This window comes from Eschrichtius robustus, chromosome 13 (genome assembly GCF_028021215.1).
Source record: "Eschrichtius robustus isolate mEscRob2 chromosome 13, mEscRob2.pri, whole genome shotgun sequence".
Classification (NCBI taxonomy): Eukaryota; Metazoa; Chordata; class Mammalia; order Artiodactyla; family Eschrichtiidae; genus Eschrichtius; species Eschrichtius robustus.
Window position 1 is genome coordinate 84,590,672 of NC_090836.1, and position 25,317 is coordinate 84,615,988.

Below are 25,317 nucleotides of genomic sequence, written 5' to 3' on the forward strand. Positions count from 1 at the left end.
GATTGGAACAGTCTTCACTGGTGTTGTTGTAAATTGCTCATTAATCAAAATGGATTTATTGAGCATCCATAGTGAGCAAAGCCTGTACTAAGTGATTCAAAATAACAGGTTGCCTAGTAACCATAAAATGGAAAAATTCCCCTGTGTAAATGAAAGGCAGATAAGAAAACATTATCTTTGATGGCACCTGACTACTTCATAAGGGATTTTTCTGCTATCATAGCCATTTTATTTTAAGGGTGATATTCATTCATTCATTCACTCATTTAATGATTCATTCATTTATGTAACTGAGTCACCACTATGATTATGTAAGGTCCTTTGCTCGATGCAATAAGGGAAATAAATATGATTCAATACTGACTGAGTAAACATGAGTCTTAGAAAATTTACCAAGCAAGGACTGGACTTCTGTTCATCTTTATTTAATGAGCCTAGTACTAGAGCAATATTATTCTTTATTCCATATAAATCTGTAGTCATTGAGGCATGAGTAAAATGCTCCTTGCAGTGAGTATCCTTCATTTTCTGGTTGAATTGTAAAATCTTGTTGAATATAGATTTACTAGTAAGTTGCTTTCGTATTTAAATTAAGCCAGTTGATATGATAAAAAATTTTTTCTTGTGGTCAGGATGAGACCTGTCTTGTACTAGCTCATCTAGTTAATAAGTAAAAGAGACCACAGAGAGGGAACTAACATCCATACTTAACTGATTTTCTGAGAAAAATACATATTCCATACCCATGAATGACAATGGCAGTTACAGCCAAGACCCTCAGGCTGCACAGCCTCTGAGACAAGCAAGTCCGGGCACGACCTGCCCCTGTAGACCCCAACACCCTAATTCACCTCTCCCATCTAGGTATTGAGTTTGTGTGCTCAGTTATAGCGCCTGTATTTCTTTCTTCGGGCTGCTACTAACCTGGTGTTTAAAACAACAGGAATGTATTTTCTCACAGTTCTAGAGGCTGGAAGTCCAAAATCAAGGTGTTGGCAGAACTAGTTCTTCCTGAGGGTTGTGAAGAAAAGATCTGTTCCAGGCCTCGCTCCTTGGCTTGTACATGGCCATCTTCTCCCCATGTCTCTTCATGTTGTCTTCCCTCTTTGCACGTCTCTGTGTCTTCCTTTTTATGAGTCATGTTGGATTAGGGCCCACCTAAAGACTTCATTTTAACTTGATGATCTCTATAAAGACCCTGTCTCCAATTCTCCAAATAAGGTCACATTCTGAGGCACTAGGAGTACTAGGGGTTCCAGTACACCTTTTTGGTGGGGGGGGATGGGGGCACAAATCAACTCATCATCGTCCCTCTAAAGAAATGGTCATCCCTCCACTCTCTCCATCTCTATCTTTGTCTCTCTCTATTCCTCACTGTCTTTCTTTCTCTCCAGGAAAAGCTTCAGAATGCAGTTCCTGTATGTGTAGAAATCCTCATTTTGTCTGTAAAACTGAGCCAAGTTATCCAGCACAGTTAACCAAAAACTGTAGAATACATACTCTAAGATATAATTCTTTAGTTCCCTTGGCTACTATTTTCCAAATGGCAGAATCCCACGGGGAGAAGGGATGAGCTTCACTCCTACATACCTCTCAGCTTTGTTCCCGCTTCCCCCTCTTCACTGGCATTGCCTTTCTCCTGGCCATCATCATTTTCTGCTGAGACTGCACATTGATCTCCTAATTAATCCTCCTGCCTCTAGCCTCATCTTTGTTCAATCTATCCCCCACATTGCTTCCTGAGAGATCGTTCTAAAACACAAAAATCTATCGTGTCCCTCCTTAAAGTCTGTCAGTGGTTTGACTCTGCTATCCAACCTTCAGCATGTCACTTCTTTTTTTATGCATTTTTCCCTAGTCTCATTCTATGCTCTAACCATGCTATATAGGGCATAGTCTGTGAATGCAGTATGTTCTTCCACATGTCTGAATCTCTGTACACACTATTCCCTGGCCTAGAGAGCCATATATTTCCCATTCATTCATCTAACTCTTCCTTCTTTGAGGCTCAGATCAGGCACTACCTCCTGTTCTACTCTCCTGGAACACCTTATGCTCACCTCTCTCATTGAACTTATTACCCTTAATTTTAACACATTCTAAGCTCCTAAATATCAGGACTTTTACCTTTCACTCTGTTTCTTCTGCAACATGCAGCATGAGACCTAGAACACCAGAGGCACTCAATAAATGTTTATTAAGTAAGGAACTGTAGGGTAGTTACCTACCCAGTTCAATCTGAGGGCCTCCAAATGACTCATGTGCATCAAGAGAGGTCTCCTCTTCTAGAAGTCCTACCTTTAGATAATAAGGGACTTCGTAACAAAGGGAAAACATCAGTAACTCTAAGAGAAGTCCGTAACTTCCCCTAAGTTTATGAGCTTAATTAGTTGGTCCTGAGAAGGCAAAGCTAAGCATAGCAGAATGAGAGACTTGGAAGTAACTGGATCCAGGCAAAACCTAAGGTACAGGTTAATGGAATCAACAGAAGGAAAAGACGTGAACTGTTTCCTCATCCAGCCAGATGACAGTTACGTTGATGCTCCCTTCTACCTGCTATGTTGTTTATGGAGGGGAATTTTGTGAGGTTCACTTGATAAGGTTCCATCTAGAACTGGAACAGAAACTGCTCTGACTCTCATATTCATCCGTATTCCTATCATTAAAAAAAAATTCTATTTTTAATTCTGGACTCCCTCACCCCTAGAATTCACAATCATAGCCCAAAGTGCAAAGACCACCAATCATTATAAATTAAGCCTGGGTCAGCTGAGCAAATTGGTTTCTTTTATACTGAATCCAAATGATTGAACACAATTGGGGAAAATTATGTACCCATGCAAATTAACTCTTATCCCACTTAGAAAACAACAACAAATAACGCAGGCATTGTTGAAGTTTGTATTTTCCAAATGTATCTGTAAGAATATCTTTTTATGATATGACTTCAATAACACTTTTCCATAAAGGGGAAGGGGAATTAAATTCCCTCCAGTTAAATATATGCAGGCTCTTGTCTACAGTGGAAGCGATGTTGCCTTCTGAAGCTAAGTTATAAGAAGTAACATAGCTTCTGCCTCGTTCTCTTAGGATACTTGCTCTTGGAACACTTTTACATACCATGCTGAAGTCCAAGTAGGCCATTCCAGCCATATGGGTAAGGATCGGTCTTGAGAATAGATCCTCCAGCCCCCAGTCAAGTTGCCTCAGTTGATACCATTTGGGGCAGAAAGAGGCTATCCCTACCAAGCCCTTCCCAAAATGCAGATCTATAAGCAAAATAAATGCTCAAACATTAAGTGTTGAGGTGGTTTGTTATATAGCAATCAATAAGCAGAACAGATTCTAATACGTGAAAACAGGGTGCTGCCATAATAAAAATTTAAAATACATGGCACTAATTTTGCGAATGAGGCAGCAGGCAAAAGCTGGAAGAGCCTCAAAATGAGTGCTTGTGAAAGGCTAAAGGCCAAGGAGAGGATTCGTGGAAGTCTAGAAAGCTATGAGAAAGCTGTTGTTGAAGGCTTAAATAGGACAGCAAATGTAACAATTGGAACCTAAAGGCAGGGAGTCATTTATAATAAAGTAGAGGAAAGTTTGGCAACATTGACTTCTGCAATAACATTGAGAAAAGAAATTGAACCAAATGAACTCTATGATCTAGCTAAAGAGATTTCCAGGCAGAATATTTAAAGTCAACCCAGCTTCATCTGGCTGCCCATGATAACATGCCAGTAGAGAGAGGAACTAAAGAATGACCCACTAAATACAAAGAGGCCAGAAATTTCTGGGTACAAAAACAAAACTGGTTTCTCATTTCTAGCTGCTCCAAATGGCAAACAATCCTCAAATAAATAAGGCCAATGACCAAATGTGGGTGAGATACAAAATCATATGTTAAGACCTAAGAAAGATCTCAGGTAGTGCCACGTAGAAACTTTAAGCCAGACAAAAGACCGTCTAAGGATTTAAGGGCATGCCTCATAGATCCTCCTTGTTTAATAACAGGGTTCCTAAGGACCTCAAGGACATTGTCTCACAGAATTCTTATAAGGAGCACAAGGCAGAGAAAAACTTATCTGAAATATAAGCTTTTGTCTAATGGAGTATAAATTGAAACACAGGAAGTCCACAAAGTTTTAAAAGAAAGTAGATCAGTAGATTATCTCTGTAATATAAAATGAAAAGAGATAATATAAAATGAAGAGGTCTTTTGACCCCTAATCTTCTATACACAGTAAGCAAGTGAGAAAGATACTCAGCTGTAAACATGGGTTACTTTTTATGGAAAAAGAAGAATGTCTCGGAGGGTGGAACCAAGAGCCACAGAAAACAATTACTACTCCATTGTACTAAGCCTTAATCAAGTAACTGTGCTTGATTAGATTCAGAATTCCCACAGACTAGTGATGGCTGTATGCCCTATTTTCCCTGTGTTTGAATGGGAGTGTCAATTGTGGTTTTCCTATGCCTTTCCGACTCTTATATGTTATAGGACAGGAGACTGGTAACTTGTCTCTTTAGTTCACAGGTCGCCATTGCCAAGAGCAAAGGTAGTCAAGGACCTATACCATAAGAACTGCAACAGGGAGACTCACACATACCTGAACCTAGTTTGGGAGTTCATGCAGTAATGGGCTGATGTTTGGGAATCCTGAAGGAAAAAAATGAGTGTAATTTGCATAGGAAAAGGATATAAATCTTTGTGACCAGAGGGCAGACTGTGGAGGATTATATTTTCCAAAAATGACAGCAAAAATATCTGCCATCTTATATTCCTCAAAATACCTTCAAGCTTATCTTTTATTTATAATAGCATGGCCATTTTATAGTCTGTATCTGATCATTCCAGTATTTGAAGTCTTTCGGGTGTGTAACTGTTCGTTCTTGTTTCTGTTGATTCTTGTTTGGGGATCTTTTTCTTTTAGGCTTAATCATTGTAAACTGATCATTTTAATTGCAAAAGTATTTATAGGAATTATTTGGGGCCTAGGAAGATAATACATTCCTCTCTAGACGTTTACATTTGCTTCTGCTTGATGACTGAGGGTATTACTTTAAACTAAATTCATGGACTGATGCTTTTTAGACCATATGGATGATACGTTTTGGGTGCAAACCTGTGTGAGGACCAGCTCATGGTTACAACTCCTCAGGAATTTCTCCCCTTGTTCTGCTCGCAACAAATCATCTTTTCAGACCTTGCAGTCTCCTTAGAATGAAGGTTATGAGGCAGGACTATTTCTGATTACTGTGAGGGTGTAGCCCCTGTACTCCTAGCTCTATGGAGGAAGGATTTCCTATTAGAATCCTCATGCTGAGCAGGCACAGAGATTTGTTTTCTGTACACAAACCCATAGAGGACTTGAGCACCAAAGTTCAACAGCAGGTTCAGCAAATTCCCTCAGGACAAAAGTGGCTTTAATGCTCCACTGGCTTCCCACCTTCACCAATGTACTGCCTGATTATTTCTTACTAATATACTGATAAAAAGAAGTTCCTAATTTAAATGTTATTCGCTTTACATAATCTTCCTGTCACCTTTTTGACGCTTTTAAGTTTTCCTTTTCTGTATTTTTATCCAGTACGTTTATTGGTTTTCAGCAGGAGAGTTTTTCTAAGCCTATTAGTCTTGTTACCTGGGTCCATGTCTTTTTCATCCCTGTATCCTCAGCATGCAAAGCAATGCCTGGCATGTGAAGGAGCTCAATTCGTTTTTGATTGTTTAATGAATACACAATGCTTTCATTCCTGCTTCCACCAGCCCTAACTTAACACCCTTACCCCCATTCCCTAATTAAGGCTCTTTTAAATTTTCATACATATATACTGTCCACTTTCCTACATTAACTGAGCTTTGCCCCTGATTTCCCCACTGTTTTCCCCTGTGACCTCTCCTACAGAAGATCTTTCATTCAACTATCATTCTCATCATCTCTCAGCACTGTCTTCACTCTCCATGATTGCGTCTGAATCACTCACTATTCTACCTTCATCCGAAATCTGCTGCTCATCTGATGATTATGCTATCCTATTATAACATACTTTTTCTGATTTTATTGTTATTATATGTGGACTTCCAGGCATACCTCCACATTTCTTGAGGATTTCAGTACTTGGTTCACACTTTCTATTCCACTTTATCTCCTAATATAATGCAGCAGCATAACTAACATAGTGTTTAAGAGTACAAGTGGACAACACAAGTTCAAGTCCCAGAACCATCCGCTGTTAACATGTAACCTTGGGAGGTTACCTAATATTTCGGTGCCTCACTTTCCTCACTGTAAATTGGGAATAATGGCATTATTACCTTACAGCATTGTAAGAATTATGTGAAATAATGTATATAAAGCACTTATAATAGTATCTGGCACACAGTAAATGCTCAATAAACTTTAACTATTTTCATGATTATGCTCTTACCTCATCCTAAAATATTCTTTCTGCATGCTTATGATTCATACAACACCCTGGCCTCAATGCTTCTCAAAAATCTACTTGTTCACTTCTATAAAATACCATAGCCTATTAGTTAAAATGGTATTTCTGAATTTTACTTTAACCCTTCTCAACATCTAGCTCTTCTTTTCAGTCAATAACCTTTTACAGTACTCAGAAATTGAACCCATATGGAAGTACCTATTTTCTTTGTATTCACGATGCTCTATCTTCTCTTCTCTCTGAGAGAAGCAATGTCTGTGTTTTCTTAGACTAGCTCAGTCTTAATTTCTACCTATTCAATTCTCTCTGTTTACTCTTTGTCTTCAATCTCTTGCTCTCCACTAGCAAATTCCTCCAACTTGTAAACCTGACCAAGTCTTACTTATCCTAAAATAAACTATCCATTTCTCCTTCATACCACTTTCTTTTCATTTTAGCATCATATCTCTTCTTCTAATCCTCTTCAAAGGGTAACCTGTATTCTCCACTCCCATTTCCTTATTTTGCATTTCCGAGTGTCTCACTGTTAACTTCCAGAAACCTGGTTTTATCACATCACTTCTTAAACTCACTATTCAAAGATAGGCAGCAATTGGATTATCAAACCAAAAAAAAAAAAAAAAAGCCTCTCCTCAGAACTTCTCCTACAACTTCTTTGCAGTTTTGAATATGCTGACCACCCACTTGAAGCTTTCCTCCCTCATTAGCTTTCATGTTAACTGTGCATTCTTTCTTAGAGGCAGTGGCAAAGGAACAGAATGCAAACATGATGGTAGTCAAAAACTCATGTTCAAGCAAAGGCCCCCCAATGTATAGATCTTAAATAAGACACTTAGCTCCAATCTCCTTATCAGTAAAATAGGCATAATATTTGTTTGCCTTGCTCACCAGTTTATAATGCAAAAAATAAAACAATGGATCTGAAAATACCACCAAAGAGATAAAATACACAAAGTAGCTGAGTATGCTTTGATAACCTGTAAGCAGATAAGATGCAGGAAAGTATATTGAAAGACTCTTGCTACCAAATTTGCTATGAACTCTAAAGGACCCAAAGTTTTGTATCTGACCTAGAAGGTTTTTCACTATTAAAAGGTTTCATTGTCTTCACCATGACAGAACCATCTCCATGAGGGTCTTGCCAAGAAGTTAAGAGACTTCACATCAAAAATGCTCTAACTTACCTGGACTCACTTCAAAATGCAAAAAAATAAAAGTAAAAATCATTGTGACTATATTGGGGCACTTTCATTTTTTAAATATTGTGGGAAATCTAAATGTTAATAACACATCTTCACATACGCAGGCATATAAATTGAATTGGTCCAAATGTCAGTAAGAAATATTACCAGTTCTTGGAGAAGGGGCCCTTGCAATTTCTAAGGAGCAAGGTTTCTTTGTAACTGCTGTGTCCATGAGATCACATAGAAAGTTCTCATTTTCTGAAGGAAATGTATCCAGAGAAGCAGATGGTACAATTTCCATAGTGTAATTCCTCTTCTTTGGATAGGACTCCTGAAAGGAAGGAGAAAAAATAAAAATAGCTTTGTGATAAAGACACAGCCTGTTTAATTTATAAAAACTAGAAAAAATAATAAGGTTCGTCAGTTCTTCTAAAAGTGATTGACAGGTGATGATTCATCTGTTTGAATAAGTTATGCAACAGTGTAACTCCAATATTATCAGTGATATTTTTAGAAGGGTCTTTATAATTTGGTTCCCCTGACGTTATCAGGGGAGGTCCTGATCTCCTGTCATGAGATCTTTTTGTAATATATGTGTATTTTCTACTTGTGGCATAAACTGTTGTTTAACTAATCCATAGTCATTCCCACAACTTTACTCCTTTGCTTGCTTCCTAGAGATATGACTCAGGTTTTGGCCAGTTAGATATAAGGGGAAATTTGCTGGGAGGCTTCTGGAAAAATATTTTTCTTCAGAGAAAAGACATGTAAAGAGGCTTTTTAAGAGCCTTGGCCTTCCTTGGTTTCCTCTCTCTGCGTGCAGCCTTGATGTCTGGAGGGGGCAGGCATGTTGTAACCATAGGCAGTAAGCCTCTTACCTCAAAAAGCTAACAGGCCAAGAATGGCAACAGAAGGGTAAAAAAGCCTGGGACCTAGATGGTATCACTGAGCTGCTCAAATAGCCCCAGGACCAGTTTCTTCAGGCTTCTTAAGCAAATATTAAAGTTCTTATTGTTTGAGTCATTGCTAATTGGGTTTTCAGTCACTTAGAAGTAAATGCGTTCCCACCCAACACACTTCCTTGGTGAATACTGCTAACTAATATACTAAGGTCACTCTTTTCAGGTTAGGATAAAATTAAGGTCCAATTCTATATTACTGATTCTTCAATATATTCTAAAAACTGGAATTTGTTTCATTTTACAAGATCTTTATTTCTTATACAAGGCATTAATGGTCAGCAAATATTTATTGGGCATCTATCATATACATCTAGGACTGTGCTAACTGCTGGAGATTTAAAAAAACGAGTAAGACATAATCCTTGCCCTCAGAAAGTTCACAGTTTACTAGAGAAGAAAAACAGATTATCTGCATGATGAATTTCACAATTAATCATGTTTTAATTTTGATATTTGTTATCTTTATAAACCATACTCCACTATCAAAAGAAAAAGACAAATAAGCAGAAAAATTAACTCACTTTCAAAAAATATTCTAAGATATATCCAAGGGTTGGTAAAGATTTAGTACAAGCTCCTATTTTTTTCTATAATGATACAGTATAGTAGAATAAGTATTCAAGGTCAGTGTAATTGCTTTCAGACTATACCAGACCCTCACACATCAGAGTCAATTATGTTCACTCTACTCTATTGAAAGCAGGAAATTGGGAGTAATTTATTTTTAACAACAAAGGGTGACAAAGTTGAAAGCGTCCAGAGGAAAGCAATCAGGATGGTATGTGATTTAAAAACCATGTCACAGAAGAAATGATGAAAGGAACTGCAGTGTACTATCCCAGAGAAGCCTTACAGCTGCATAATAGTTTTCTCAACATATTTGCAAGTCTGTCCCTCAAGAGCTATCCCACAAAGTGGGAAAGGGGATAAGTTGTTGTGGTAGATTTATTTTAAAGTTCTTAAAGGTAGAACAAAGAGCAATGTTTATTAGTCAAGGAGGGCAAATTTGGGCCAACACAAAAAATAATTTTCTGTGAATTAACAATATTGCTTATCTTCTAAAATAAAAATGCACTGACAGGGCTTCCCTGGTGGTGCAGTTGTTAAGAATCCATCTGCCAATGCAGGGGACACGGGTTCGAGCCCTGGTCCAGGAAGATCCCACATGCCGCGGAGTAACTAAGCCCATGCGCCACAACTACTGAGCCTGTGCTCTAGAGTCCACGTGCCACAACTACTGAAGCCTGCGCGCCTAGAGCCTGTGCTCCGCAACAAGAGAAGCCACCGCAATGAGAAGCCTGTGCACCGCAACAAAGAGCAGCTCCTGCTCGCTGCAACTAGAGAAAGCCCACACGCAGCAACGAGGACCCAATGCAGCCAAAAGTAAATAAATAAATTTAAAAATAAAATAAAATAAAATAACAGGCAAAGATAAATATTAAAAAAATGCACTGATATAATAATTAGCTAAAAAATAGCACTAGAAAGCAACAGAACTCCTCATTAAGTGGAAATGTTTACACAGAACTATCTATTGATAAAATTATGTATAAAACACACCAGGTGACTGTAAACTCCATGAAAGCTGGAATTTCTCTTGTTCACCACTCTATCCCCAGAATCTAATATAACTCCTGCCACATAATGGGTCCTCAATAAGTATTTTGATCAACTGAACAGTCTCTAATGTCCTTTCAAACAAATCTGAATACCAGTTAGGAAAAGGATAATGCCTTTTAAAGATGTAAATTACCTTACTCTTCTGTTTTTTTAAATTATTGTTTACTGCTTTGCATATCAAAAGTGAAAAAAATGAGATTACAGTAAGATTGTAATGAGCCTATGAAAAAAGAGTCTCCAGCTTAAACCCTAGTTCATCCTAGAATTAATCAGAACAACCCATTCTTCATGGATTTGATTAAGTTGGACTTTTACTGTGTTTATAAAGAATTATGAGGATCTTAAAGGCCTTGAAAACTACTTTGAAATTTAACCACACAGGGTGAGTTAGTATATTAAGTATATATATTTGTTAGAGAAATATTAGAAACTATAAAGAAAGAGAAAAAAATTATCACATGAAAGCCCAGCATGCTCAGATAACTAACAGTAACATTTTGGTGTATATTCTCCCAGATGGCTTCCGTGTGTGTAGATATGTGGGTGTGTGCAAAGTAAAGACCAACTATTTTAAACAATAATGAAGTACACTCTCTTCTGCTTCCTAAGGGAGTGCCACCATTTTTCATTGGCGTAGAAGTCTGTAGTACGCACATGGCTTCCTTATGGAAAGTGAGGGCCCCAAGGGAAGGAGATAGTAAAACAAAGATAGCAAAGCCATACCTTTGTAACCAAATATTTCATATTACCAAAAAAGCAGGGCATTCAACGAAATACCTGACATGTATCCCTTGAAAGAGGATATATGAGATTATAAAATAATAAAATATATCCACGTGTGTCCATGTTTAGGAGATTGATCATTACCACTGAGATCTGCCCCTCCCATCCCATGCTCCCCTTTCCATTCCCACCCCTTCCCTTGGCAACCAGGGCTAAATCTTGTTCTGAACGTTGTGTTTATAATTCCCTGGATTGCTGTTAAAATTTATCTATGTATGTAAGTATCAATAAAGAATAAATGGTTTTGTACTGTATGCTTTTGAATTTCATATATATAATATAAAATGCTCTTGCTCTTCTGTGACTTTTTTCAATCAATATTATGCTTCTGAGTTTCATTTATTTTCAGTGTGATGCAGGAGTCCACCATATAGGTATACCACAAATTCATTTACACATTCTCCCAACAACGGACTTTTAAACATTTCCCAGATGTCTTGTTATTAAGAAAAATGTTGCTATGGATATTCCTGTACAAAGTACCTTCATACAAGTAACCAGGGTACATTACCTATTCCAGTAGTCATGGGACGGAGAATCAAGAATAGACACAAGATGTGAAAAATGAATGGAATCAAAAGTTCTACACAAATAGGAATTTATAGCAAGAGGTGGTCATGAGAATTGAGATTGGATGCTTGGTAGATTCTATAGAAATCTTAAGGAGGGCATTGTGTTTTCCCACCCCAAGAAGGATAAAAGTTCAAGAGATTTTCTGTAAGTCTTACATAAAGATATTACGTATAAATAAAGATATTATATGTAATGTTTTCTGATTTGGTATTTACCTCTAGTCATGTATTCTGAACAAGTTTCAATGACAAATATATGTCTACATGATGAATTTAAGTCCCAGTACATGCACAGTCATAATTTATTTAGTCAATCTTATCATACTGAAATTTTAATGTTTTTCTTTTAAGGGAACACTCTTGTGCATATATCTTTGTTTACATGCTTAACTAGTTCTTTTCAAATGGAATTCCTGTAACAATAGTTATACACCATATGCTTACATATAACTGAATCTGTTTCTGGATTTTCTAATTGTTCCATATGTCAGTCTATTCTAATACCACAATCATACTGCTTTGATTATTGAAGCCTTAAAATTAATTTTACTATCTGGTAGGCTATGTCTCTCCTCATATTCATCCTTATCAAAGCACTGATGATTATCCTCATGTTTATTTTTCAAAAAACATCTTTAAACATTTTGGTCAATTTCTCCTTAAATCATTATCTCCCCTTTGTTTCCTGTCAGTAAACAGTACTTCCATACACCAGCCACTCAAACCACCTGGGGATTATTCTTCATTCTCACTCTTCCTCAACATCATGCCCACTCATTCCCCAAGTCCCATATTCAACACTGACTTAGGTATCTCAAACACATTCATTTCTCTCTACCACCACTACAACCCTGGTCCGGGTCACCACTGTATCTCACTTGAACTGCTAGAACAACTTCCAAACTGGTCTCCTTGCCTCTAGTCTTGCTCCTCTCCCAGTTAATTCACTTTCAAACACGAGCATGAGGTTACTAAGTCAGGTCAAAATAAATTCATTTCCTTTCATTATAACTTTATTTGATGAGAGAATCATAAAACGTTCTAGTCACAGTACCTACTGATTTTTTTAAACATTTAACATGGTCTTTCATAATATCTCAGAATTTCCATGCTGAATGATTTCATTAAATGCATTAATGATCCAGGTAGTAAACTCATTAAAATAACAAGATCTGGAAGAATAAACTAAAGGTTAAACATAATCCCATTAATCTGTAAAATAAATGGGGTTAATAACTAAAGACCTGGGGTCCAGGCAAGATGGCAGAAGAGTAAGACACAGAGATCACCTTCCTTCCCACAGATACATTAGAAATACATCTACACGTGGAACTGCTCCTACAGAACACCCACTGAACGCTGACAGAAGACGTCAGACCTCCCAAAAGGCAAGAAACTCCCCCACGTACTTGGGTAGGGCAAAAGAAAAAAGAAATAACAGAGACAAAAGAATAGGGATGGGACCTGCGCCAGTGGGAGGGAGCTGTGAAGGAGGAAAGGTTTCCACACACTAGGAAGGCCCTTCGCGGGCGGAGACTGTGGGTGGCGGAGGGGGGAGCTTCGGAGGCACAGAGGAGAGCGCAGCCACAGGGGTGCGGAGGGCAAAGCAGAGAGATTCCCACACAGAGGAGCGGTGCTGACGAGCACTCACCAGCCCGAGAGGCTTGTCTGCTCCCCCGCCGGGGCGGGCGGGGCTGGGAGCTGAGGCTCGGGCTTCGGTCGGATCGCAGGGAGAGGACTGGGGTTGGCTGTGTGAACACAGCCTGAAGGGGTTAGCGCACTACAGCTGGCCGGGAGGGAGTCAGGGAAACAGTCAGCTGCCGAAGAGGCAAGAGACTTTCTTGCCTCTTTGTTTCGCGGTGCGCAAGGAGAGGGGATTCAGAGCGCCGCCTAAACGAGCTCCAAATACAGGCGCGAGCCACGGCTATCAGCGCGGACCCCAGGGACGGGCATGAGACGCTAAGGCTGCTGCTGCCGCCACCAAGAAGCCTGTGTGCGAGCACAGGTCACTATCCACACCGCCCCTCCCGGGAGCCTGTGCAGCCTGCCACGGCCAGGCTCCCGTAATCCGGGGACAACTTCGCCGGAAGAACGCACAGCGCGCCTCAGGCTGCTGCAACGTCACGCCGGCCTCTGCCGCGCAGGCTCGCCCCGCATCCGTACCCCTCCCTCCCCCCGCCTGAGTGAGCCAGAGCCCCCGAAGCAGCTGCTCCTTTAACCCCGTTCTGTGTGAGCGAAGAACAGATGCCCTCAGGCGACCTACACGCAGAGGCGGGTCCAAATCCAAAGCTGAACCCCGGGAGCTGTGCGAACAAAGAAGAGAAAGGGAAATTTCTCCCAGCAGCCTCAGAAGCAGCGGATTAAAGCTCCACAAACAACTTGATATACCTGCATCTGTTGAATACCTGAATAGATAACGAATCATCCCAAATTCAGGAGGTGGACTTTGGGAGCAGGATATATTAATTTTTCCCCTTTTCCTTTTTTTGTGAGTGTATATGTGTATGATTCTGGGTGAGATTTTGTCTGTATAGCTTTGCCTTCACCATTTGTCCTAGGGTTCGGTCCGTCCGTTTTTTTTTTTTTTTTTTTTTTTTTTGCTTAAAAAATTTTTTTCTTAATAATTATTTCCTTATTTTCTATTTTTAAAAATTAAAAAAATTTTTTTTCTTAATATGTTTTTTCATATTTTTTATTTTAAAAAATTAAAAAATTTATTTTAAAAAATAAAAAAAATTTTTCTTAATAAATTTCTTCTTAATAATTTTTATTCTTATTGTTTACTACAATAGCTTCATTTTATTTTATTTTATTTTATTTTATTTTATCCTCTTTCTTTCTTCTTTCTATTTTTTCTCCCTTGTATTCTGAGCTGTGTGGATGAAAGGCTCTTGGTGCTCCAGCCAGGCATCAGGGCTGTGCCTCTGAGGTGGGAGAGCCAACTTCAGGACACTGGTCCACAAGAGACCTCCCAGCTTCACGTAATACCAAATGGCGAAAATCTCTCAGAGATCTCCATCAATGTCAAGACCCAGCTTCACTCAACGACCAGCAAGCTACAGTGCTGCACACCCTATGCCAAACAACGAGCAAGACAGGAACACAGCCCCATCCATCAGCAGAGAGGCTGCCTAAAATCATAATAAGGCCACAGACACCCCAAAACACACCACCAGACGTGGACAGGCGCACCAGAAAGACAAGATCCAGCCTCATCCACCAGAACACAGGCACTAGTCCCCTCCACCAGGAAGCCTACACAACCCACTGAACCAACCGTAGCCACTGGGGACAGATACCAAAAACAACGAGAACTACGAAACTGCAGCCTGTGAAAAGGAGAACCCAAACACAGTAAGATAAGCAAAATGAGAAGACAGAAAAACACACAGCAGATGAAGGAGCAGGGTCAAAACACACCAGACCTAACAAATGAAGAGGAAAAAGGCAGTCTACCTGAAAAAGAATTCAGAATAATGATAGTAAAGATGATCCAAAATCTTGGAATTAGAATAGACAAAATGCAAGAAACATTTAACAAGGACGTAGAAGAACTAAAGAGGAACCAAGCAACGATGAAAAAACACAATAAATGAAATTAAAAATACTCTAGACGGGATCAATAGCAGAATAACTGAGGCAGAAGAATGGATAAGTGACCTGGAAGATAAAATAGTGGAAATAACTACTGCAGAGCAGAATAAAGAAAAAAGAATGAAAAGAACTGAGGACAGTCTCAGAGACCTCTGGGACAACATTAAACGCACCAACATTCGAATTATAGGGATCCCAGAAGAAGAAGAGAAAAAGAGAGGGACTGAGAAAATATTTGAAGACATTATAGTTGAAAAGTTCCCTAATATGGGAAAGGGAATAGTTAATCAAGTCCAGGAAGCACAGAGAGTCCCATACAGGATAAATCCAAGGAGAAACACGCCAAGATACACATTAATCAAACAATCAAAAATTAAATATAAAGAAAACATATTAAAAGCAACAAGGGAAAAACAACAAATAACACACAAGGGAATCCCCATAAGGCTAAGAGCTGATCTATCAGCAGAAACTCTGCAAGCCAGAAGGGAGTGGCAGGATATACTTAAAGTGATGAAAGAGAAAAACCTACAACCAAGATTACTCTACCCAGCAAGGATCTCATTCAGATTTGATGGAGAAATTAAAACCTTTACAGACAAGCAAAAGCTGAGAGAGTTCAGCACCACCAAACCAGCTTTACAACAAATGCTAAAGGAACTTCTCTGGGCAAGAAACACAAGAGAAGGAAAACACCTACAATAACAAACCCAAAACATTTAAGAAAATGGGAATAGGAACATACATATCGATAACTACCTTAAATGTAAATGGATTAAATGCTCCCACCAAAAGACACAGACTGGCTGAATGGATACAAAAACAAGACCCATATGTATGCTGTCTACAAGAGACCCACTTCAGACCTAGAGACACATACAGACTGAAAGTGAGGGGATGGAAAAACATATTCCATGCAAATGGAAATCAAAAGAAAGCTGGAGTAGCAATTCTCATATCAGACAAAATAGACTTTAAAATAAAGACTATTACAAGAGACAAAGAAGGACACTATATAATGATCAAGGGATCGATCCAAGAGGAAGGTATAACAATTGTAAATATTTATGCACCCAACATAGGAGCACCTCAATACATAAGGCAAATACTAACAACCATAAAAGGGGAAATTGACAGTAACACAATCATAGTTGGGGACTTTCACACCCCACTTTCACCAATGGACAGATCATCCAAAATGAAAATAAATAAGGAAACACAAGCTTTAAATGATACATTAAACAAGATGGACTTAATTGATATTTACAGGACATTCCACCCAAAAACAACAGAATACACATTTTTCTCAAGTGCTCATGGAACATTCTCCAGGATAGATCATGTCTTGGGTCACAAATCAAGCCTTGGTAAATTTAAGAAAATTGAAATCGTATCAAGTATCTTTTCCGACCACAACGCTATGAGACTAGATATCAATTACAGGAAAAGATCTGTAAAAAGTACAAACACATGGAGGCTACACAATACACTACTTAGTAACGAAGTGATCACTGAAGAAATCAAAGGGGAAATCAAAAAATACCTAGAAACAAATGACAATGGAGACACGACGACCCAAAACCTATGGGATGCAGCAAAAGCAGTTCTAAGAGGGAAGTTTATAGCAATACAAGCCTACATCAAGAAACAGGAAACATCTCGAATAAACAACCTAACCTTGCACCTAAAGCAATTAGAGAAAGAAGAACAAAAAAACCCCAAAGCTAGCAGAAGGAAAGAAATCAAAAAGATCAGATCAGAAATAAATGAAAAAGAAATGAATGAGATAATAGCAAAGATCAATAAAACTAAAAGCTGGTTCTTTGAGAAGATACACAAAATTGATAAACCATTAGCCAGACTCATCAAGGAAAAAGGGAGAAGACTCAAATCAATAGAATTAGAAATGAAAAAGGAGAAGTAACCACTGACACTGCAGAAATACAAACGATCATGAGAGATTATTACAAGCAACTCTATGCCAATAAAATGGACAACCTGGAAGAAATGGACAGATTCTTAGAAATGGACAACCTGCCGAGACTGAACCAGGAAGAAATAGAAAATATGAACAGACCAATCACAAGCACTGAAATTGAAACTGTGATTACAAATCTTCCAACAAACAAAAGCCCAGGACCAGATGGCTTCACAGGCCAATTCTATCAAACATTTAGAGAAGAGCTAACACCTATCCTTCTCAAACTCTTCCAAAATATTGCAAAGGGAGGAACACTCCCCAACTCATTCTACGAGGCCACCATCACCCTGATGCCAAAACCAGACAAAGATGTCACAAAGAAAGAAAACTACAGGCCAGTATCACTGAGGAACATAGATGCAAAAATCCTCAACAAATTACTAGCAAACAGAATCCAACAGCACATTAAAAGGATCATACACCATGATCAAGTGGGGTTTATTCCAGGAATGCAAGGATTCTTCAATATACGTAAATCAATCAACGTGATACATCATATTAACAAATTGAAGGAGAAAAACCATATGATCATATCAATAGATGCAGAGAAAGCTTTCGACAAAACTCAACACCCATTTATGATAAAAGCCTTGCAGAAAGTAGGCATAGAGGGAACTTTCCTCAACATAATAAAGGCCATATATGACAAACCCACAGCCAACATTGTCCTCAGTGGTGAAAAACTGAAACCATTTCCACTAAGATCAGGAACAAGACAAGGTTGCCCACTCTCACCACTATTATTCAACACAGTTTTGGAAGTGTTAGCCACAGCAATCAGAGAAGAAAAAGAAATAAAAGGAATCCAAATAGGAAAAGAAGAAGTAAAGCTGTCACTGTTTGCAGATGACCTGATAATATACATAGAGAATCCTAAAGATACTACCAGAAAACTACTAGAGCTAATCAATGAATTTGGTAAAGTAGCAGGATACAAAATTAATGCACAGAACTCTCTTGCATTCCTATACACTAATGATGAAAAATCTGAAAGTGAAATTAAGAAAACACTCCTGTTTACCATTGCAACAAAAAGAATAAAATATCTAGGAATAAACCTACCTAAGGAGACAAAAGACCTGTATGCAGAAAATTATAAGACACTGATGAAAGAAATTAAAGATGATACAAATAGATGGAGAGATATACCATGTTCTTGGATTGGAAGAATCAACATTGTGAAAATGACTCTACTACACAAAGCAATCTACAGATTCAATGCAATCCCTATCAAACTACCACTGGCATTTTTTATAGAACTAGAACAAAAAATTTCACAATTTGTATGGAAACACAAAAGACCCCGAATAGCCAAAGCAATCTTGAGAACGAAAAATGGAGCTGGAGGAATCAGTCTCCCTGACTTCAGACTATATTACAAAGCTACATTAATCAGGACAGTTTGGTACTGGCACAAAAATAGAAACATAGATCAATGGAACAGGATAGAAAGCCCAGAGATAAACCCATGCACATATGGTCACCTTATCTTTGATAAAGGAGGCAAGCATATACAGTGGAGAAAAGACAGCCTCTTCAATAAGTGGTGCTGGGAAAACTGGACAGGTACATGTAAAAGTATGAAATTAGAACACTCCCTGACACCATACACAAAAATAAACTCAAAATGGATTAAAGACCTAAGTGTAAGGCCAGGCACTATCAAACTCTTAGAGGAAAACATAGGCAGAACACTCTATGACATAAATCACAGCAAGATCCTTTTTGACCCAGCTCCTAGAGAAATGGGAATAAAAACACAAATAAACAAATGGGACCTAATGAAACTTAAAAGCTTTTTCACAGCAAAGGAAACCATAAACAAGACCAAAAGACAACCCTCAGAATGGGAGAAAATATTTGCAAATGAAGCAACTGACAAAGGATTAATCTCCAAGATTTACAAGCAGCTCATGCAGCTCAATAACAAAAAAACAAACAACCCAATCCAAAAATGGGCAGAAGACCTAAATAGACATTCCTCCAAAGAAGGTATACAGATTGCCAACAAGCACATGAAAGAAGGCTCAACATCATTAATCATTAGAGAAATGCAAATCAAAATTACCATGAGATATCATCTCACACCGGTTAGAATGGCCATCATCAAAATATCTAGAAACAATAAATGCTGGAGAGGGTGTGGAGAAAAGGGAACACTCTTGCAGTGTTGGTGGGAATGTAAATTGATACAGCCACTATGGAGAACAGTATGGAGGTTCCTTAAAAAACTAAAAATAGAACTACCATATGACCCAGCAATCCCACTACTGGGCATATACCCTGAGAAAACCATAATTCAAAAAGAGTCATGTACCAAAATGTTCATTGCAGCTCTATTTACAATAGCCAGGACATGGAAGCAACCTAAGTGTCCATCATCGGATGAATGGATAAAGAAGATGTGGCACATATATATAGTGGAATATTACTCAGCCATAAAAAGAAATGAAATGGAGGTATTTGTGGTGAGGTGGATAGAGTTAGAGTCTGTCATACAGAGTGAAGTAAGTCAGAAAGAGAAAAACAAATACAGTATGCTAACACATATATATGGAATCTAAGGGAAAAAAAAATGGCCACGAAGAACCTAGTGGCAAGACGGGAATAAAGACACAGACCTACTAGAGAATGGACTTGAGGATATGGGGAGGGGGAGGGGTAAGATGTGACAGGGTGAGAGAGTGGCATGGACATATACACACTACCAAATGTAAAATAGATAGCTAATGGGAAGCAGCCGCATAGCACAGGGAGATCAGCTCGGTGCTTTGTGACCACCTAGAGGGGTGGGATAGGGAGGGTGGGAGGAAGGGAGACGGAAGAGGGAAGAGATATGGGAACATATGTATATGTATAACTGATTCACTTTGTTATAAAGCAGAAACTAACACACCATTGTAAAGCAATTATACTCCAATAAAGATGTTTAAAAAAAATAAAAAAAGAAACTTAGACCGAAACATCAATAATGGTTTACACTAACCTGTTGATTTTTTAAATAAAATGATATATTCTATGATCATTTAAAAAAAAACAAAAAACAAAAAACTAAAGACCTGCTTGTCTAGTACCTAGCAAAGTGCCATGTTCATAGTAGGACTCGACGAATATATGCTAAAAAATAAATATATAAAATAGCTAACATTTCAGTCAGTATTTTAAGGCCTGATTCCTCATCTAGAATTAAAGAACCATAGAGGCAAAGACTACAAACATCTTTTTCACATAGTATGCACTTAATAAACATTTGTTGAATTAATGAAATCTGAAATAATGTCATTCAAAAACTATCACAGATTCAAATCACTGTAATAAGAATAGCAACTTATACTTATGAAGTGTTTTACAGTCTGCAAAGTAAATAGTGTTTCATTTAGCCAGATGATTCGCATTTAGCTCTCATAACAATCCTCCTAATATTACTATTATCCCCATTCAGAAACTAAGGCTTGGAATTATTAGGTGTCCAATATTAACCAACATCTGGTTAATGAAAGTTTTGGGGCTACAACCTGGGTCTTATCTCAGCAAATCTAGTGTTCATACTATTGTATCCCAGACAAAAGGACTATGACAAGATCTTTATTGCCATAACTAAGGGAAAGAGGCAACTCTGCCCATTGCTAGGTAGTATCTAACCCTGCCAACCTCTTAGCCTTTGCAAGCCCTCTTCCTTACTGTGGGAAATGTGGATTTTGATACACAGATTAATTGCCAAAATACTCTTGATGGTAAATCCTGGCAATGGACCAGAGAGATTAAAAGAATGGAGGTCCAACAGTTTGTGATTCACTTTTCAAGGCTCCATTGTACCTAGTCTAGCAAAATTTGGCTCCAATTTGGTTAGCAGCTTTTGCTTTTTTCTTGATATCTGGCCTCTATCTTTATTTGAATGCCTGGTTCCTGAATCCCAGACTTGTTTCTGTGCTTGAATTTTTATAATTGTAGCATGCCTAAGACTGTGTTCTCTGCCTTGGTCTTTGCTAACTCTTTTTTGAGGGACTAATGGCTTGTCCCCAAATCCTAAACAGGTCCCTAACTTCATACTGCCTAACTTCATAGCCCCTGAGAGAGTCTTTAGCTTTGATGCTTACTTAGTCACTTTTATCCTACCTGTTATAGTTAGTTGTGCAATGTGTGGACCAAATAGTGCTTCTTAAAAAAAGATGCATACTGCGAGCACTGAATAAATTAATATTATGCCCCTCAAGAAAAATAAACTTTAGTAATAAAAAGTCTACATAATATGCTTTCACTTGTTGTTTGCACTGTGTTCCTATAAAAGTTTAAAATCATCAGGAGTGGGCTCAGTCTAACAAGTCAAAGTTTATTAGTGATTAAATATGAGGTCCTATGGTTCAGTACAGAAATGACTTTTAAAAATTGAGTATGTGTGGCTTCCCTGGTGGCGCAGTGGCTGAGAATCTGCCTGCCAATGCAGGGGACACGGGTTCGAGCCCTGGTCTGGGAAGATCCCACATGCCGCGGAGCAACTGGGCCCGTGAGCCACAATTACTGAGCCTGCGCGTCTGGAGCCTGAGCTCCGCAACAAGAGAGGCCGCGATAGTGAGAGGCCCGCCGTGCACCGCAATGAAGAGTGGCCCCCGCTTGCCACAACTAGAGAAAGTCCTCGCACAGAAACAAAGACCCAACACAGCCATAAATAAAATTAATTAATTAATTAATTAATTAAAAAAAAATTCAGTATGTGGGTATATAGATTAGCAATACCATGAAAAAAGAAACAGGAGTTACAGCTGACAGTATGAGTCAGAGTGTAATGCACCAGTTAGACATAATGTGACATTGGCTGATTTAATATAAGAATGATATTTAAACCAGGGAACGTGACAGCCCCCCCCTTCCTCTGTGATAATTAGAATTGGGAATAATCTGGTTTAGGAATTTTGTAAAAGACAGGCTAACTGTATGATACTGACCATCCTTTGGAAAGTGGTGCAAGATTGTATTCATCAAAGGGGCCGAAGGATACTTGGCCTTTGACTTATGAAAAACCTTAGCAACAATCAGGGACCCAGGTATGGGCACAGTTGTTTCTCAATAGTACCAATGATGTAGCTTTTTAAATTAGAAATAAGGTGACCTAGAGGCTTTTCTAGACTACTTTGACATGACATCTCTGTGAACCTACCTATTAATACAGCTATTTCTTAACCACATAGGGGAAACTGAAGCAGCTTAACCAGCACTGCAGCAAACCACACCTGGTACACTTAGCTTGGTACTGGGGCCTACATTTGAGGAGCTGCAAAGATGAAATGGACTATCTTCTTTGCACATGGGTAAGGAAAGTGCTGAGTATCAAACCCATGTCATGTGGGGAAAGATTGAAGAAGAAAAGGTGCAGGAAAACACGTATCACAAGTATTTGAAAAATAGAAGAATGACTAGAATTGCTAGAAAGAGTGCAGATAGATGGTAACAAGGCTGACTACCAGAGCTTCCCAGTATGAAATGGGCTGCTTAGCAAGTAGCAGGTTCTCTGCCACTGAAAGTCTTCAAGCCTAGTCTGATCAATACAAAGCAACTCCTAAGAATAGAAGATGGTGGTTTGACTTAGATGAGTTTGAAGATGTTAGGTAAAAAAGACAATGGGAATAGAATTATTATGTTAGTACTATGATACAAGCTACCTGCATATTTTCACTGCTTCCTGAATTCTTTTTCTGATAATGGGAAAAGTAATACTAATGCAAGGGAGTGTAGGCTTATGGCTCTTTCAAAGTTAGAGATGACTCACAATTCTAAATGATTCACAGTAGATGAAAACTTTTGGAAGTGGTCTTGCTGCTCTGCCATGTCCTGCAGTATCAAGAAAAGTATGCCCTGCAGACTTACAATGACATTAAAATAAGGAGGACTACAACATAAATATGGAATATTAAGAAAAATAATAAGAGATTTTGAGTGGGAGAGAAAAATGAGTGACAACAAGACCACCCTAGGGAAAGGAGAATTGATAACAATGGTAGGCAGAATAATAGCCTCTCAAAGATGTCCATGTCCTAATCCCCAAAACCTGTGAATATATCATGTCACATGGCAAAAGGGGCTTTGCAGATGTATTAAGGATCTTGAGATGGGGAGATCATCCTGGATTATCCAGGTGGCCCAGTATCACAATGGTCATTATAAATGAAAGAGGGAAGGAGAGTCAGTGTCAGACTGATGCAATGTAAGAGACTTGACTGACCATTGCTGGCTTTGAAGGTGTAAGGCAGCCATGAGCCAAGGAATGAACACAGCTCATAGAAGATAGAAAAGGCAAGAAAACAGATTCTCCCCCTAGAGTCTCCAGAAAGGAATGAAGCCCTATCAACACCTTGGACTTAGCCCAGTGGGACGCATTCTGGACTTCCAGAATTGTAAAATAATAAAGTTATGGGTTTTTTAAGCTGCTAAGTTTGTGGTTATTGGTTACTGCAACAATAGGAAACTAATACAATAATAGTAGCAGAAAGCAACACACATAGGGAGGCAACAGAAATTATTAAGGGTTGAGAGAGGAACATTAAAATTGGACCCCAATGGAAAAATACACCTTGTTATATTATGATATGACTCAATATTTTAAAGATAGTGATTCTTTCACTTTCACTTAGTCTTAAATTTAATGCAGTAGTATTGCAATAGTTTCCCTCCCACTCCATCTTGGATCTTGACAAGTGATCCTAAAGTGCATTTGGAAAAATAAATGTCTGACAATAGCTAGGTATCAATTTGAAAAGAGAAAAGTAATGGAGGGGGTGGAGATCAGCATTTATCAGATATTTAAATAAATTATAAATGGTTCTGGTGCAATAACTGAAAGGCAATAAAACAGAAGAGAGAAACTAAAAAGATAAAGTTCCAATGCTTGTGAAAATTTATTATATTATAAAGATGGTATTTCAAATCAGTAGGAAAACAATGGATTATATAATAATTGCCAATGAGATAACTGACTAGTCATTTGGAAAGAAGTAATAAAACTGTATTAATACTTCATTCCTTAAACCAAAATAAATTACAGATAAATATTTAAATAATAAGTAAATACACCTGTAAAATAATCTTAAAATAGGAATGGCCTTTGACCAGGAGCTATAACCAGACTCATAATCAGAGCTGTAGAGAAAAAGATTGGTGAATTAGAGTACATACAAACATGAAACTTCTATAAAGCCACTAAAATACAAAAAAAAAATTAAGAAACATGACAGATTTGGGAAAATTCTCTGATACATGTGACAAAGGGCTAATATCTTTATTACATAAAGAGAATTACAAATTGGGATTAAAGAGATCATCAACCTAAGGAGAAAAGTGGGCAAAGGATAGGAGCAGTTCATGATAAGTAGCTAAAAATTTCTTGTATGAAAAGATGCTTGATCTCATTTCTAATTAGATATATGTAAATTAAAGTAACACATGATATACCATTCCTGATCAAATTGCTGTAGATAATACACAGTGTTGCTGAGGGTTGGGGAAAATGGGTACTCTATACAGTTTTATTTGAAGTGTGAATTGATATAAATCTCTTTCAGGCTAATTTGTCAATTGTTAGAGTAGACCTTTAGAAAGCAGATCTTTAGACAGCATTGACTCTTGGACTTCTGCCATGTTAAAATCTTTCCTTCACCTGGGAACAGATGAGATTGATAAACTGCCATTATTCCTAGAGCGTGGTATTGCAAGGCACCATTTACGTGCATTGCATGATTATCACTCTTGCTTTCTAAAAAAATATGTACACATGCTACTTTGAATGCTTCTGTTAAATAATGAAATGGAGGTGGGGAGTATGTGGAGGGAAGCCTGATTCTTAGTGCCATGAATGAGAAAAGCTGTAATCAGATTTTACAAATGGCAATCATATGAGTTGTAAGTGGTGTCAGGATATTGTCCCCCTTTGGAAAGTGTTACCAATCAGTGTCCCTGGAGCTTGATTCTTAGTTAAGACTCTCTTGATCAAAGATGAGGTGACTTCAAAGATGGAGATGTCAATTACACATTTGAAACCACAATAGAAATCTCACCAGGTAAGTGCTGAGAAACCAGTGTAGGTACTAAGAATGTTATTTTGAGTATGCTATGGGTTGAACTGTGTCTCCCCAAAAGTCAAATGTCAAAGTCTTAACCTCCAGAATGTAATCTTACTTGGAAATAAG

General features: G+C 38.2%; 1 protein-coding gene across 5 annotated transcripts in view; it reads right to left on the reverse strand.

Moving 5' to 3' along the window:
• ANKS1B (ankyrin repeat and sterile alpha motif domain containing 1B) overlaps positions 1–25,317 on the reverse strand; it is a 1,169,527-nt gene that overhangs the window by 726,479 nt on the left and 417,731 nt on the right. For all 5 annotated transcript variants that reach the window (XM_068562021.1, XM_068562020.1, XM_068562019.1 and 2 more), the window contains exon 10: positions 7,794–7,959. In XM_068562021.1, the coding sequence (XP_068418122.1) occupies positions 7,794–7,959 (166 nt within the window). The remainder of the gene's footprint in view (positions 1–7,793; positions 7,960–25,317) is intronic.